The following is a 16,247-nucleotide window of genomic DNA, read 5'->3' as shown; positions in this document are numbered from 1 at the left end:
CAGAGGGAGAGACGGATGATGAAGCGAGGGGTGCAGAGGGATGGATGGAGGCAGGCGAAGACAGAGAGAGACGTGAGATGCTAGTTGGAAACATAGGAAGTCAAATTGATGGACAAATGGTCAAAGAGCCTATGGAAAGAGTCAGTGCTTCTGTCTCTCCATTGTTCATCATGTGTTATGACACATTTCTGAGAAGCTCAGAGCTTTAAAAAGCAGATTTTAGAGTAAAGGTATCTTTTCTGTAACATGATGCATGAGTCACTATGTCCTCTTCTCTTTCTCTCCTCCTCTGTTTCCCTAATCTTGCAGCTATATTTAGTACTGGCATTATGCCCTTCCAGAGAGATAGGTTGGCAGCAGCATCCGCTCCTCTCTTTTTTCCCTCTCCTCTCCTTTCATCTCCCCTCTTTTACTCATCGCTCCCCAACTTTCCTCTCCTCTCTTCTCCTTTTGTTTTTTAACTTTCCTTTCTTCTCCCCCTTTTTGTCTTCCCTCTCCTTGCCTCTTCCTAAAACCCTCACACAATGTCAGTATGTATTTAGTTGGTATTTAAATTGCTGTCAATACAGAGCGTCATCAGCCACCATTGATAATTCTGTCGGTCATACATTTAAAACTGTGACAGAAATATGCTGCTATTAACATAATCACCCAGACGTCAGTCCACGTTCTGCTCTGAGGACACAAATGTGAGGGCAGGACTTCATCTATCCATCATCACCGTGATCGTCATCATCAGCGTCATCATTATGATCATTACTGACGCCAGGGGGAGGAAAGGCCTGGTACTCAGCAGCATCAGTGCAGACACACGGTTTCACACTGTAACCTTTGTAGAACAGCAACCACTGAGGCCATAATTGATCATTTGTGGCAAAAAAGCAACAAACTCGCTTGATTTGAAACTTTCACTCAGGTAAAAGTGCAGATTATCAGCAAAACATGCTAAACAACTGTAAATGTGAAAATAAACGTGATGAGCTAGAACGGCCCCTGCTGCTGAATCATCATTATAATTATTATTACCACTACAGATGCATTCATCTGGAACCAGCTTGTTCATATTGTAGCTGGTTGAAGAGGAGACGATTTTAATTCACCACAGCTAGTTTGAGAGGCATCATATTTAATGTGATGGGGGTGTTGTTCTAACCACAGACAGTCATGCTGGATGATATCGCCTGGATGTACTCCAGGGTTTAATGTTGTCTCCAAAAGGAAATTGTCTAACACGAGCTGGGTTTTAGTATTTGATTTAAATCATTTTTCAAAGCTGTATAAAAGCTGCTGTAGCCTCGATTAGCAGAGAAGCCTCTGACTATAATATCTGTGACTTCATGTGTGAGAGCAAACTTTAAATCACAGTTGGCAATTTAAAATGATACAGTAGTTTGATTTATCTAAGTAGTACCTTGTTGCAAGTGGACAAGAAAGCTGAAGTAGAAACAAATAGATACAATGTTTTCCCCTCATCCTTCAGACACATAGACTGCAGTTTATCTTATTGTATAAAGTCTGTGACTATTATTAACAATTACATAAAAAGGAATAGATTCATAAATACACTCCCCTGAAATGTGTTGGACAGGAGGTATAAAGTAACACGAAACTGCAAGTACAGCGCCAGTACTTCATCACTGTACATGAGTAAATGAGTAATTTTCCACACAAAGGAGCGACACACCTTTGTACTCGTTGAGCCACTGACTCAGCAGAACAGACAAGAGGAGGAGAGGTAACAATATTATGTCTCATAACACCACGTCACAACAGGGTGGCACTGTAATCAAAAATGCCTGTTTGCCTTTCATTACTGTCAAATGAAGGATTAAAACAAAAGAAACAGGGGGGGGGGGGGATGTGAGACACCGGGACAGCAGCATGGATTAACAGCCACGGGAAGAAAATGAGAAGTTTATATGAAAAATAAGACATTTCCTTTATTAACATCTGTAACATCACGGTTGTATCCTGGTATCATTTTCAGTATATTTGACGATGCATTATACACTTTCGTGTGGACATTGAATTGATTAATTGGCATTTATACTAAGACGACAAGAAACTGCATTGTTTCCTACAGAGACATAATAAAAGGGCACAAATGGTGTAGCAGCAAAAAAAGAGTGTACGTTTTTCTTTATACATTTAGGCTACAGTAGTACAACGTGTTTGCAGAGAAGGGATTCATTGCAGCTGGAATGAAGTTACAAATACATTTCTAACATTTGCTGTACGTCATACACAAAGTCATGGCTGAGTATTAGAGATTACAAAATGTGACATGGTTAGTAAGGGGTCTCTAGGCTACTAAGACACTGGAGGCGAGAACAGGGCTACCTTTACAGTACAATGTAGACTGTGCGGATACAAAGCACAGATGTTAAATACTCACACGATCAGGACATTTGAGTACAGTACTAATGTGTCCAAGCTGTATATTTGAAAGAGTTGTGCTGCAGAATAAGAACTTTAAAACAAGAAGATTCGATGCCACAACTCCTTTGGTGGAATGTTATCAACATATAAGGCATGTCTGCATGAATGGAGCTTTTCAGTCTGAGTCTTCCATCAGCAGAATTTCTTTTTTTTCCTTATTGTTGTTCCCCCGAACTGACTAATATATATAACATGTGCTTTGCAATCTCCAACACAAGTGCACTCTGCACTGAGGTTCAAGGTTTCCCAAATACTTTTGCCTGCTTGTTTACAAAATGCAATATTAGTATTAAGAAATGAAGGTTGGAAAATGTGTCTTTTTACACAAATAACAAATGCATCAGCATAAAAAAGTTGCAAGTGAGTTAGACAAACTTATAAGAATAGTTTGGAAATTTGGGAAATACACTTTTGTCATTCTCCAACATGTTAAGACATGTCAATAAAAAAAAATTGAAATCTTTTAGTGTATGATAAATATTTAGCTAAGCCAACAGCTTGTCAAGAGCTATTTGAAGGAAACAAAATCCCTAAGCGCTGTGATTTATTTGTCATATTTCACTTGTTAGTTCTGCGTAAAAACGAATTATAATTAACCGGGGGGTCATGAGAGGGACAATGTCTTGGCCATGAGTAGTGACTTCCTGGCATTTTTGCAAATAGCAAATGTAAAAACCTAGCAAACGTTTCTGAACATAACTGTGACTTTTCATTTTCTCATTTATGCAGGTTAAAAAATAGTGATTCACATTTTAACAAATACCTTTTAGCGCTGCAACGTGGATTTTGTGTCGATGCTATGTGTTTCCCACTGTGTTCAATCTTTATGCAAAGTTCAGCTAACTGACTGCTAGCCTCTGTTTCATTTTTACTGAAAACATTTTAACCCTTTCATTTAACTTAAAGTGTATTTCCCAAAATATGAAACCATTACTTAAAAAGCCCAGAATGGTCACCATTAGTTTTAGGCTACAAATGCTTTGGGAAACAATCTACTGTTCCACACAGTGTCTGGTCTGCACTCAGAGGTCCAGCTCATCTCTCCATCTTTTAAAAAGCGTTTCCTTTCAGATTACTAAGACACACTCAGAAATCCTCTGTAGGTTCCTCCACACCAGTATTATCACTACATATAATCTGCTGCTTATTGCTGCATGTAAATAAAAACATTATCTTTGAAGAGGTCTGAAATAACACAGAGAAAGTAACAACAATGCTCTAATACTTGGTCATTAATATGATATGATATAGAGGTAGTGATTGAAGCATTGATTGACAGTTATAACAAACAGTGAACAATGAATGTGAGCGTGGAAAAAAATAATCTCATCTCAGGAGAGAATAAATACAGAGCTTATCACACCGACCGCTGAAACAAAGTTCTTAAGCTTCAAGGCCATAACACAAATAATTCAGACTCTGGACTGCAATCTGTCTCCAGGTGACTGTTCAATAATCAGCAAGGTGGCGTGAATCCTCGGGGAGAGTGCGGACATGAATCACAGAGTTTAACAGCTACTCCTCCTCATGGAGCTAAGACATCGATAATAAGATTTACTCTGAATGAGTGTCACAAATGGATTTCAACTCTCTGACCAGCCACCGTGGGTCCTCGTCATGGCAGCAGAGCTCTGGCTTTAGCTTGTCATGCTGACTAGCACGCTGCTCGAGACCTCATCCTTTCTGGACCAGACACAGCTCAACAAACTCAGTTCCCACCCAGCAGCCAAGCAGCCATGAGCGATCATGGAGTTAAACCAAGAGATTCAGTCAGAATATAAACAAGTCATGTTCCAAATGAATAATACTCTTTCCATCCTGGCTCGAGCATGTTACAACAACAGCCATGTTTTCCTTTCACAGCACTGGGAACGGCTATTTGCTTGGTTTCTGAGTGCCGCGGACAACGCTGCCCCACTGATTGTTTGAAATAAACATTATTATGTATATAGTCTCCCATTCGTGGCCTGTGTGAGCCGTCTCTGTTTAAATTCAATACATTTGGGTATCGGTTTGGATGCTGAGTGTGTTCATAGCAGGCCACCCAGAGCGACTCTTTATAAGGGTGGATTAAGGATGAACAAAAACAAAACAAAGACACATTCTGCAATATAGAATAACTCTTCAATCATCTTTACAGAATTATAATAGAAATATAAACCAAAGGCGTATAATACAATATGAAGAATAAGACAGCAAGAGGACTTAACATTAAATTGCAAATATAAACATCAGATATTTATTTGCACACTTGGTGTGGCATGAACAAAAGCTTATGGCTACCTGCATTCATTTCACGTTGTGTGAGTGTGTGAGCGTGTGTGTGTGTGTTTGTGTGTGTATTTGTGGGTGTGTGTGTGTGCCTTCTACAGCACAAAGAGAATGTGTTTCTGCATTTGCAGTGTTGTCTGTGTTCCTGGTATTATAAGTGTGAATGTTTGTGTGTGAAGTAGTGGACAGCCGCCAGGTCCTCATTATTGTCATTCTCCTCACTGCCTCAAAGCGAGGCAAAGGGAGGCAAAGCGGCTGCTTTCAATCGAGGTGCCGAGAAAAAGATGGAGACAAAAGGCCAAATTAAACAAATGCCAGAAAGCGGCTTGGAGAGCCAGCCCGTGGTCATACGCTTTGAATGAGAGAGAACGGCTGCAGGGATAACCCATCTGGGTCTTTCAGAGGGAGACCACACAGATACACTCCATCCCTGCATTCAGCTTCACTATAGGTCCTCGCACACTGGGGTGCCAGTTCATATGCACGTCCTGTGTTCTCCTGGTATGTCTGAGCGTATGTGTCCACCAATTATCTGTTTTTTAAATCGTCTGCACAAACATTAGCATTGATTTAACGTCCCCATGTGTAGTTTCCCTGTGAGCAAAATGTCACAACTTCCACTGCAGCATCAACACGTCTGACGCCTGCGTAGGTCCACTTCATCTCTATTCTTCTCGTTCGGTTTGATCGTTCCTGTTCCATCCTTCTACTCATGGGATGAGTTTAGTGACTCTGCACATCTGTGCATACATGTACATGTGGACTGATGGAAGCTTTTCCACAGAAGCAAGCAGGTGGTAAGATGTCTGGCTGCACATAGACAACACAAACACGCACATACTCTATGTAGCTCTACTGTGAATTGAAGCTGTGATGCTACACGTGTTGCTTGACTAGGGCGCTACTACGGGTTCTGATGTGCTTACGATGATATTTCCTTCAGTCTGAGATAGTGGATGTCCAAGTGTCTGTTTGCTCCATGGCAGTGATGCTGAGTGTGGATGATGAATCAGCAGGAGGATGCAGAGAGGAGGAGGTGAAAAGAAAGTGGATGGACAAGTCAAGTCCTCATGGCTTCACACCTGCAACAATAGATAATGAAGTGTAGACAGTTTTAGATTGAAATTGTTTTGACAACCATGGAAATTTTGCAGAATATGAGTCTGGAGATAATGTGAGCATGTCAGCGTATACCTTTTTTTCCCTGATCAAATATACCCACACTGTTTGGAGTTCAGTGAACATACAGCTTCAATTTCTATGATGCAGTTCAACTTCCTTCACAGATTGCATTTTTCTAAAGTTTAACTAGTTCAACTCAGTGTGTTTTAGTAGTTGTTTTTTTCAGTGTGAACTGACCTGCAGCGGTGAGGGTTGAGCCTACGGCCTTTCCGGCTGCAGCTCTCAGCTTTAATGGTGCAGCGGCACTCACATGTCATCACATCCAGTGCCCACTTCCTCCCTTTGCACGGGCGACAACAAGGTGTCGGTGAGGGCGACGGTGAGGGAGCAGGAGAGGAAGAGAGGGTGGTGGGAGGTGGTGTTGTAGGAGGAGGAGGGGATGGGGGAGGAAGAGTCAGGGGGGGATGAGTCCTGGATGGAAAAGGGGTGTAAAAAGAGTGAGGGTGGGCAAAATGTATTTATTCACACTTTAAAGCACAGCAGAGGCTGATGGTTTTGCAGGTTTTTGGTTATTGGGTATTGGACAAATGAAAAATTGTGATGAATCATACAACACTGCTGCATAAACCACCATCTGGGACCAACACAGGCTCTAAAAGAAGTAGCTATTTTGCAATTCAAGGTCACTGGCATGGCTAAAAATGAGATGCACACTTGTTTGAACCTGCACAGTGTTTGTCTGAATCACACCCACATGATGCAGTGAGTGGGAGATGCATGACAAATGTGCGATATTGTTTCTTTAGCTGTCGACAAACTCTCTGCTCTTTCAGTCCGTCTGTCTCTGTGTCCGTTACCATGGCTATAGTCACTTGTCTGTACTGGCTATAGTCAGTTGCCTGTGAGGCCTTCAGTTTCTCTTCCAGACATTCTGTACTTTCTGTGAGTCTGAGAAAGTTGCCTGTGTCAGTTGGTCCATTAACTGGAGCTGGTTCTGCCCACGTCTTCCCGGGAGGCTGGCGGCCCTAATGAAGTTACTTAATGAGGCAGAGAGAGGCCATCTTTGTTCACATCCTGATGACCACGCCTGCCGCTGGCATGGACAGAGGAGGTGGCATTCGGGGGTAAATTACCCAGATTTCACCCTTGCCAGAGTCTGAATAAAGCATGTTTTCAGTGATGGATGGGTGCTGAGAGACATCACACCCATACCCAGCCACCTCTGGCCCCCAGGGGACAGAAATGACTGACAGCAAAGTGAAGGGGAAGCAGAAGAAAACAAAAGTTGTGGGGAAAAAGAGCACTAAACCATTTGTCCTTCAGTGGACTGAAACATTGGAATCATGGCACGTAGCTGCACCTCCCTCAGATCACAGTGTAACAGGTTAATAGTTTCAGGATGTTTTCACATTCCGTGAATGTTTCCAACCGACCTTCTGAACAGCCTGAGCTGAGAATTATTTACTATCAAGTTATGTTCTCACCTTTTTTTGTTCTTTTTTGTTTGTTGGCAGGATTACGCAACAAGTCCTGAACTGATCTGCACCTAACTTGGTGTATGGGCCACAGTATCTCACAGAGGTGACTCTTTGAAGTAAGCTTTGTGTGTGCATGTTTGTGTGTGTGTGTGTGTGTGTGTGTGTCCTTGACTGGTGCTGCTGTAAAACAAATTGTCCTTCAGTTATAATGTAGACCAGATAACCTAGTTTTGTTCCTAATCAAAACATTCTCACTGAGGCTGACAGTATTTGTTCTGAACTTAAGTCAAAAGTTAAACTCAAGGCTAAACAGTGATTTGTGTTCAACATACGCAGCTCTGATGTCTCCACTCATCTTCTGTCTGGACTTTCCTTTTTCCCTTTTCTTGTCTTTTCTTGTCGGCTTCAGATGTGGCCTGAGAAACACAAAATGTGGCACAAATAAAATCAAATGGAGATCATTTTCTATTTTTTAAACACCTACATTAAAAGTAGTATCCATGTATCTAGTAGTGTCACTAAGGTGAATATGTTGACTGATATGACCCTAACGTACTCGATCACTTCATTCAATGTAATGTAAGGTTTACATTACTTGATCAGACCAAGGTTATTATAGTTTTGAAATTTTCAATAGTTTTTATTTTTATTTAGTTTTTCAGTTTGCTTTTTTATTTCAGTTTAGTTTTAGTTAGTTCAACAAGTGATTTTGTAGTTTTAATTTAGTTTTTATTTTGAGGAATCGACTAGTTTCAATTTAGTTTTTATTTAGTTTTAGTTTTTCCCAGGTATTAAGAGAAAGCCTTGACTTGTAGAAGCTGAAAAAGGATGAAACAATGTGTGACACCAAATATGGTTTATCAAGTCCTTTAATTTCATTCTTTAACCATCACCTGCAGGACAGGCAGTAATCGAGGGAGAAAACGAAACGACAACGCAAAACAAAGCTGAATTTATCTGCAATTCAGTTTAGTTTTAGTTAGTTTTGCATTGTTCATTGTAGTTTTTATTTAGTTTTAGTTTTTTTGTAATTGTCGTTTTTATTTTTATTTCAGTTAACTAAATTATTTTGTCATTGCTAGTTTTAGTTTTAGTTTTCTACTATAATAACCCTGGATCAGACATATTTTATTTTACTCATAACTAGTTTACAACTGTTAGACAACATGTACTGTTCGATATGTTTGCATAAAAACATTGTCACGATGAAGGCTTCTTAATTTGAATTTAGCTATACTTATTGCATCTTAAGTTAAAATGTAATTAAATAGTATAGATACAGATTCTTCAGTGGGTTTACTCTTCTGTAGTGTGACACACACAATCAGTTTTTGCTGTTTGTATTTATTTTTGTAACAGTTTCTTGGCCAGCTTTTTAATCTCAAAACCAATTGTTTTGAATGAAAAAAAATTAAAGAAATAAAGGGCATTAGTGCTGAAAGTCAGATTAGCCCTGTGGCAAACTTTTAAGCCTTGAAAAAACCATCATAAATCTCTTTTTCAAACTCAAACAACTCAGGGAAACAGTCAGGGTTTAGTGGATTTCAAGTCAAAATAAATAGAAGTAAATGTTTTTTTAATTTCTCATTTATCAAACTCTGTCGTAGCCGCTCAAGTTGAGTTTCTAACATTGTTTTGAGGTGAGGTTAATGTGCTTTACAATGAGTAACATTTAATGACATTTATCTGACAGCTTGAATAAAAAGTTAAAATACTGCTATACAATAAATTCATTACTTGAGAGAGTGGGAGTGGGAGAGAGAGTCAAACACTTCTGAGCTTTGTATTTTTGGTCCTTGTTCATTCTGTCTGTCCTTTATTCGTATTTGTCAGTTCATGTCCTCTTCATCCCGACAGTGGCCAGTGTCTTTACTAGGTTGACTCTGTTTTATAATTATAATTATAATTTAATATGTACTGGTGTCCTGAGAGCAAAGAGCATCTGCCCGCTGCTCAGGTTTAACATTTGCCAGTTTTCATTTCTCTATCTCACGCTTGTCGAATCCCATGGGCTGTAAACTGTATTGAACTTTTACAGTTTGTGTGGACACTGTTTACCAGCTTAGCCCTGACATTATCAACCAAGTCTGTTGCTGCTCCTGTTGTCTTTGTGGCTCTAATTTACTATCATGGATGCGTGACTCTGCTCCATCGGTCTGTGAGAGAGCACATGGCAGGGGAGATAAAATCATCGCTATGGTGACAACAGGATGAGAGCCGTCCCAGGGGATGCTGGGAGAGAGTCACACAGATGCTGCTTACTCGCTGATAGAACAAACACACAAATTTGCACATACCACACAGAAACAAATATTAGCACACATAATAACTCCGTCAAACATTTATACTGCTACAAAGCGTAGTACCACATATACAGTATATAGAGTCTGACAGGATCACATACACATGAGCCCTGACTGACTTTAAAAAAGCAAAAATCTACACACGCATACATTGGAATCCTTTATTTATGTCCACATCCTAACAGGAAGCAGGGGGACATAAACATTAAAGATGCAATCATGTGATTGTGTGGTGGGACCTGCCTGTATGAGGCACACAAACAAACATCAGGGACTCAGTGTCCATTTCACAGTGTGCAGCTGTCAGTTCTGACTGACACTCAACAAAACAACTGGCTCCTCAACCAAAAGGCTTCATATTAATAGTTGCATGAATTTATGAAACTAATTTCCCAGATCTTTAACGTATCACAACTGTTTCTACGATGTTTTAGTCCATGTCTTTGCATTTGAAGCCGCACAAACAACTTGCATGAGACAGATAAATCATCCCACTGAAATATTTGTCACATCCAACATTTTTATTTGTCAATCTTATTACTATTCTGCATCATGGTGAGCCAGATCGGTGGCTTATTCTGTGTCTGGTTTGATTCCACCATTGTGTCATGTTTCCTGCTAACTGTATTGATGATGAAAGAAACTACACAGTTGGCTGCAGAAGAGCATATTAAACTGAAATCAGAGACCTGGCTGTTCAGATGCATCAATCAGACAAGTGGTGTTTGCATATATTCTTATTGATTCCTCTATGTTTAACTGTTGATTCACTTAACATTATGTCATAAGCAAACACTGACATGTTTCATGGAGTGACAGACAACAGAGCATGTGTATTTTGTAAGTTCTAGTATTTAAAAAAGTGAAATACTGGACAGACTGAGACATTTGAAGCAAGGGTAGCATTTCCAAAATGGTAAATTCAACCCACAAAATAAAATGACTGATCTATTAAGGCATGCTGGCCCTGGATAATAAATAACTAGTAGCTAATAAGTGCTACTTCAATTCAACACTGTTACGTCCGTTATAGTTACTTAAGTTTAATCAGGAAGTGCAGTTTATGGCTGAAATACTCCTCTGAATATCTCCTCCTCATTAGAAGCATCATCAGCAGAATCAAACTGGCATCATTAGTGCAGTGCTTGGACATTAGATGATAGACGCGGTTTGAAAACTGAAGATCTAACAAACCGCTGTATTAAAATACTATTTAAGACAAACATCAAGACAAAGATCAGAATTCAGAAAGACAGAGAGAATGAAAATGAGAGTTTGTTACCTAGTTGTTGGTGTTGGCTGGAATTCTTCTTTTAATCTACACAGATAAAACAGACAGTGTCAGAGCAGAGGTGCAGTGAGGTCATTGAACAGCAGGTGCATCATGAATCTCTATCTTTGTGCACAGACAATAAAAGTGTTTTCATTACCTGCACTCACACTGGCTGTGCTCGACAAAGGGCAGCTCAATGAGCTCATGTTTCATGAAGGACATCCTCATCAGCTGCACACGGGTTAGAAAATGTCACATTAAACCACAGACACATCTCACTGTTTCACTTCTGGGGATTTAGTGTGTGAATTTGCATGGATACCTCCATGGTGAGCGTATGCGTGAGCGAGGGCACACACTCCAGGGCCTCGTCGGTACAGCAGCCGCCACATCGCCTCACCGACACACAGGACGGGACAAAGAGGTGGTGGGTCTCCCCCGGCAACTCCCGCCAAACCTCCACCAGAGTGTCCCGAGGCTCACACCCGCTCCTTGAATACACCTCCAACCACCTTCGCACTGGTGGACCAATAAAGAAAAATAATGTGTGTTACGTGAACTCTTTCAGATCTATGAATGAAGATGGCTTCTTTGTAGGAGAAGGGGAAATACCTTCTCGACCCTCTCTGGATTTGGGCGAGTCTGCCGGCCGCCAGTGAGCAAGCTGCAGGGAGAAATAAAGATATTGAGAAAGTTAATGAGAAAAATCACTATTTAACTAAGTTTAACGTGTCAACATCAAGTTGACCTGTTAGTACTTTGGAGTCATGATGACTGGTTTAATTTCAGTTGAGCAAAACCTTGAAACATGTGTTTTAGAAATGAATCAGTCAAAAAGCAGATAAACTAGTTCGCTTACGACTTAGTTATGTCTCCAAAAGATGCAATAATTAAAGAAAAACAACTATTCTTTACAGATAATATTGTTATTATATATCCTCAATGTTTTTGATGCAGACACCCATGATTTACATCATGAATTTAATACCTATATTATCAAATCAACCTAAAAACCAAACTAGTCAAATTCAAGTAGTATCTTATTCAAACACAGCAACCTGCTGTTGGAAATTATTTAAAAAGAATAAAGCTTTTCTGTTCACAAACTCTACCATATAAATATATTTATGAAAAGGTCAACTGTACATGGTGGTAAGTGACAGGAAGAAAGTGACAACCTGAGCTTTGATACACATGCAGGAGGGTAGGAGCAGGTCCACAGTAACGTAAGAGCTAAATTAAACATAACTGTCTTCAGGCTGTGTTATGAAATATTCACCACACAGTTGTGGTCCATTTTAACATGTATCTAAAAATGTTTCTGTTCACAACCAAAATCCAACAATATTCTCAATTGCATGAAAGTCTGAGGGGGGGAGCTTTTTGAGCAGCTTGTATCTGCTACCTTTGCTCTGGAGTCTATCACCTGATTATAGAGTTTGAAACACCTTCAGCAGCCCCACAGAGAACGATAGTATTCTATCTATCCAACATTTTGTTGAGCTTCTACACATATTTCTATTTCATCTCATGTTACCCAGATGCAGTTAACTCTATCCAGTTATGTGTGCACTGCTGCCTGGGTGAGAAAAGTCCTAGTGGTGGAAAGTACTGTTACTCATTACTGAAGTACTTAATTACATAAGTACAACCTTTAGGTGTTTGTCTTGTTCTGCTACTCAATTACATTCCAGTTATGTCCCTTTACTGCATTACATTTATCTTATAGGTGCTTGTTACAGATTTTACATTCATAAAACGTATATGTTCATAAAACATGATATATTTGCTTTGTGACTCCTCTTGACTCCTCTCTGAAGCCCAAACAGCTCAAATTGACAAATATTTCACCAATAAAAGCAAAGATTTGATAAAAGTCCAAAAATGTCAAAGATTTGTGAAGCAGAAGAATCTTGTCTCCCCGTTGGAATTAACTGGGCTTAATTTTCAAATTGTAAGTAAAGAAGCCAAAAATGTCAAATATTATGATACTGTGTACCAAGCTTCTGAATGCAGGACCATTACATCATTGTAACATGACTGAAAAAACACAAAAAGAGAAACTGCATTTTACAGCCCTCTGTTTCATTCTTCCTAACACACACACACACACACACACACACACAGCCGTTATTTGACTTATGAGTGTTTAGACCAAGGCCACTTGTGAGGGAATGTAGACTTTGTCCAGTTGCCCCCTTTAACTGCTCCACCCCCTTCTCCCCATTCTCCCCCCACCACCACACACACACACACACACACACACACACACACACACACACACACACACAGGTTTGGCCCACAACGATTCTGAGTTAAACTGGGACTGAGGCCATTTTGTGACTGGTAGGATGGGAGCTTAAGTAAGTGTGTCTTTTCTGGATCAGTCTTTGGGATGGGGCTAAGATTACCTCCTTTTGGCAGCCTCATGTGCGAGGAGCTCTCTCTTTTCTCTCTCTCTCTCTCTCACACACACACACACACACACATACACACACATGCGCACTAACACTTCTGAGTGGCCGCCCAGTGCCATCTGCACTGGTATTGCTGTCTGCCTACTGTCTAACACATCAGACTCTGAGCCACTCCCCGAGCACCCTGTACAGATGGGCCAAGTGTGTGTATGTGTGTGTGAATGAGACCTTGCCCTGCAGCTATACACCAACTCTCCCACACCCACCCCAAGCTTCATCGCAACAGGAGGAAGAGGATGACCCCCTTTTTCAAATAAGCAGCCTGAGAAGCAGACGGCACGAGTTGAGCAGAGCGTCTCGGGTGTGAGACAGCAGCTGTGAGCTGGTGAAGAGGCTCCTCTGTGCACGTTGACGTGTGCCATGTAGTGTCTAGGATGACGAACCACTAAAACATATACAGCAGCACAGTCAGAGCTGGATCCCACATAGCACTGCTTGTTCCTTGTCTCCAGACATAAATAAAAAGAGAGCACATTCAGGTCCCTCCATGTATGTGCCACTGTGTGTGTGTGTGTGTGTGTGTGTTGTGTGTGTGTGTGTGTGTGTGTGTGTGTGTGTGTGTGTGTGTGTGTGTGTGTGTGTGTATCTAGAGCATAACTTCAACCAGGAAGTATGTGGATACCACTGTCTAATGAGGCACCCATTATAAACATTATAAAGGTAGCTAGAGGCTTTAGTACAGAAACAATTTGTCTATAAATCCATTAATCAGCTGACAGACAATTATATAGTAGTAGTCTTGAATAGTCATACATCTTCTCCACTGTTATTTTCTATCTCTGCTAAATGAAAATCTTTGATTGTTGGTCAAACATGAAAAGAAATGGGAGCTGGAAAAATGCAAGGTTTTGTTTCTGTACTTTATGTTCATGTCATTTCACAAACTAACTAATCTATTAAACTAATCCACAGATCAATACATAATGAAAAATAAATGTTTGGTGCAGCTGTGAAGTAATGAATGCTTTATAGATCAGTTATATCTAAGTAATAAAGAATAACTTTTGGGTTGCCAGGTTGGAAGCTGAAGTATGCTTTTGCGGAACACTTGTCAGTTTCGCTAAGAAGCTCATTGATTCTACAGGACTATTTCTAAAAATTGAATGGCAATAGACTGATACATTTAATTCAATGAATGAACTTCATCACTCTCTGATCAGAACATTTGAGCCACTTTATCACCTGTACAGTCATTGTGAAGCTGCAGCTAGCGGTCAGTTAGCTTAGCTCTGGCTCTGTCCATCTGTTCAAAAGACTTTCAATACCTTAAAAGCTCCCTAAAAAAATTCACTGTAGTGTGCACTCATCATGTCCTAGCCTAAAAACATAAACATTTAATGTCTAGTCTAATTACTAGTATACATTAAACGAACGATATTAAACTGTTTATTTTAGGCCAGGCGAACTGTCTCTCCCTGCTTCGACTCTTTATGCTAAGCTAAGCTAACTGCAGTGTTTAATTGTTAAAAACTCGAATATAAAATTAACTGTTAAACTAATATATTATTGCCATGTTGCTAAAGGCAGGATGCCCTGACGCTTTTTACTTAATACCAAAGGAACATGGAATATTTCAGGATGTCAAATGCTGAGGGAGGATTTTTCACAACCTGGCAACCCTGAAGTATGATCTTACCACTGGCTCGTGATCTGCAAAGCTTCAGTGGTTTTATTTATTACGTCTTATAACGAAGAACGAAGCAGTGAATGAGTTTATGACAGGAGACAATAAATACCACAAAGTGCCTGTAAAGTAATCACTCAACACTGTTACAGCCCAGAGAGTTCTCCTGTCACAGGGCCAGCAGTGACAAGTGTCATTGACCTGGGGGATAACTTCCACAAAAGCCCCGCATGATCTCCACCAGACCACACAAATAAAGAAGCATTCATTTCAGTGGCTCTAAATATGAAGTAACCTGACAGGCTGGCCACCGCAGCCCTGCAGTCTATTCGGGTCAAACCATACATTCATACCTTGGCGTGAGACGCGGGTATTCTGGTGAGCAGCAGGAACTGAAACATTCCTAGAATAACTTGAAGCATAATCCCCATTGTGCAGGAGTCCAAGGGGCACGCAAAAATATTTTTGGACCAATCCAAAAAAAAAATAAAATAAAATAACCCACACAAAAAAAAAAACAGGAAAGAAATGAAGGTGCGCGTCAGACTGTCTCCAAATCAGCTCAGTGTCCAGAAATGCAGTGTCCCGGCCTCCTCCCGGGGTGGCATCCTCACAGCTGGAATACAAACTTTGACACCAAATGATCTACAGCAGGAGACACTTTCCAGCCTGGATTCCAGTTTCTTTATTGGACTCAGGAGCAGGCTGCGCGGTGGCTGCAACACTCATCCATCCCGGGCACATGAAACGCGCCTGTCTCAAGTCATCACTGCACATCTGACACTAAAATCCGCGTATTTCTGGTGACACTTGCGTAAACTTTAAAAAGACGCGTCCTTATGTATTCAGGACACCGACAGTGTCCTGGTCCTGATCCCGGGGAGCTGCTGCGTGAGGTCCGGGGTGGCCTGACTCATTCCCGCTGAAACGTGCTGCTCTCAAAAAAGCCCGAGTCGCTGGAAATGAAGAGAACAAATCACATCCTCCAGCCACAGCACGTTGATCCGGGGATGATCCGACGCTTCGGGCCGACAGTGCCGCATATTCCTCTCCCCGGCTCGGTCACAGTCTCTCCACACTGTCGCTCCTTCTGAAAATGTGACGTTTCCCCTCCAGGCGCATCTTCCCTTTTTTTTTTATCCCCTTATAAATAAACCTAATATAACAGCATGCACTGACATGGCAGCAGAGCTACAGCACAGCAGCACAGACACACACACAGACAGGTCTGGAAATGTGGCAGTGTTCATTTCTTGTTGT

At 40.8% G+C, this 16,247-nt stretch overlaps 1 protein-coding gene across 2 annotated transcripts; it reads right to left on the bottom strand.

The window, feature by feature from the left end:
• Positions 1-1,921: 1,921 nt before the first annotated feature.
• Positions 1,922-16,223, bottom strand: vegfba (vascular endothelial growth factor Ba). Of its 2 annotated transcripts, XM_020110094.2 has the most exons (8): positions 15,341-16,223; positions 11,499-11,550; positions 11,209-11,405; positions 11,044-11,117; positions 10,896-10,931; positions 7,643-7,726; positions 6,070-6,303; positions 1,922-5,792 (listed from the first exon to the last, which is right to left on the bottom strand). In XM_020110094.2, the coding sequence occupies exons 1-8, from the start codon at positions 15,416-15,418 to the stop codon at positions 5,771-5,773; spliced, it is 777 nt and encodes a 258-aa protein (XP_019965653.2). In that variant the 5' UTR covers positions 15,419-16,223; the 3' UTR covers positions 1,922-5,770. The 2 variants fall into 2 exon arrangements, with proteins under 2 accessions (XP_019965653.2, XP_069387913.1); XM_069531812.1 differs by lacking the exon at positions 7,643-7,726 and having other exon boundaries at positions 5,630-5,792; positions 15,341-16,214.
• Positions 16,224-16,247: the final 24 nt, after the last annotated feature.

The sequence above is a fragment of the Paralichthys olivaceus genome, chromosome 9, assembly GCF_024713975.1.
Source record: "Paralichthys olivaceus isolate ysfri-2021 chromosome 9, ASM2471397v2, whole genome shotgun sequence".
Taxonomy (NCBI): domain Eukaryota; kingdom Metazoa; phylum Chordata; class Actinopteri; order Pleuronectiformes; family Paralichthyidae; genus Paralichthys; species Paralichthys olivaceus.
This window is presented reverse-complemented; position numbering and strand designations above follow the sequence as displayed.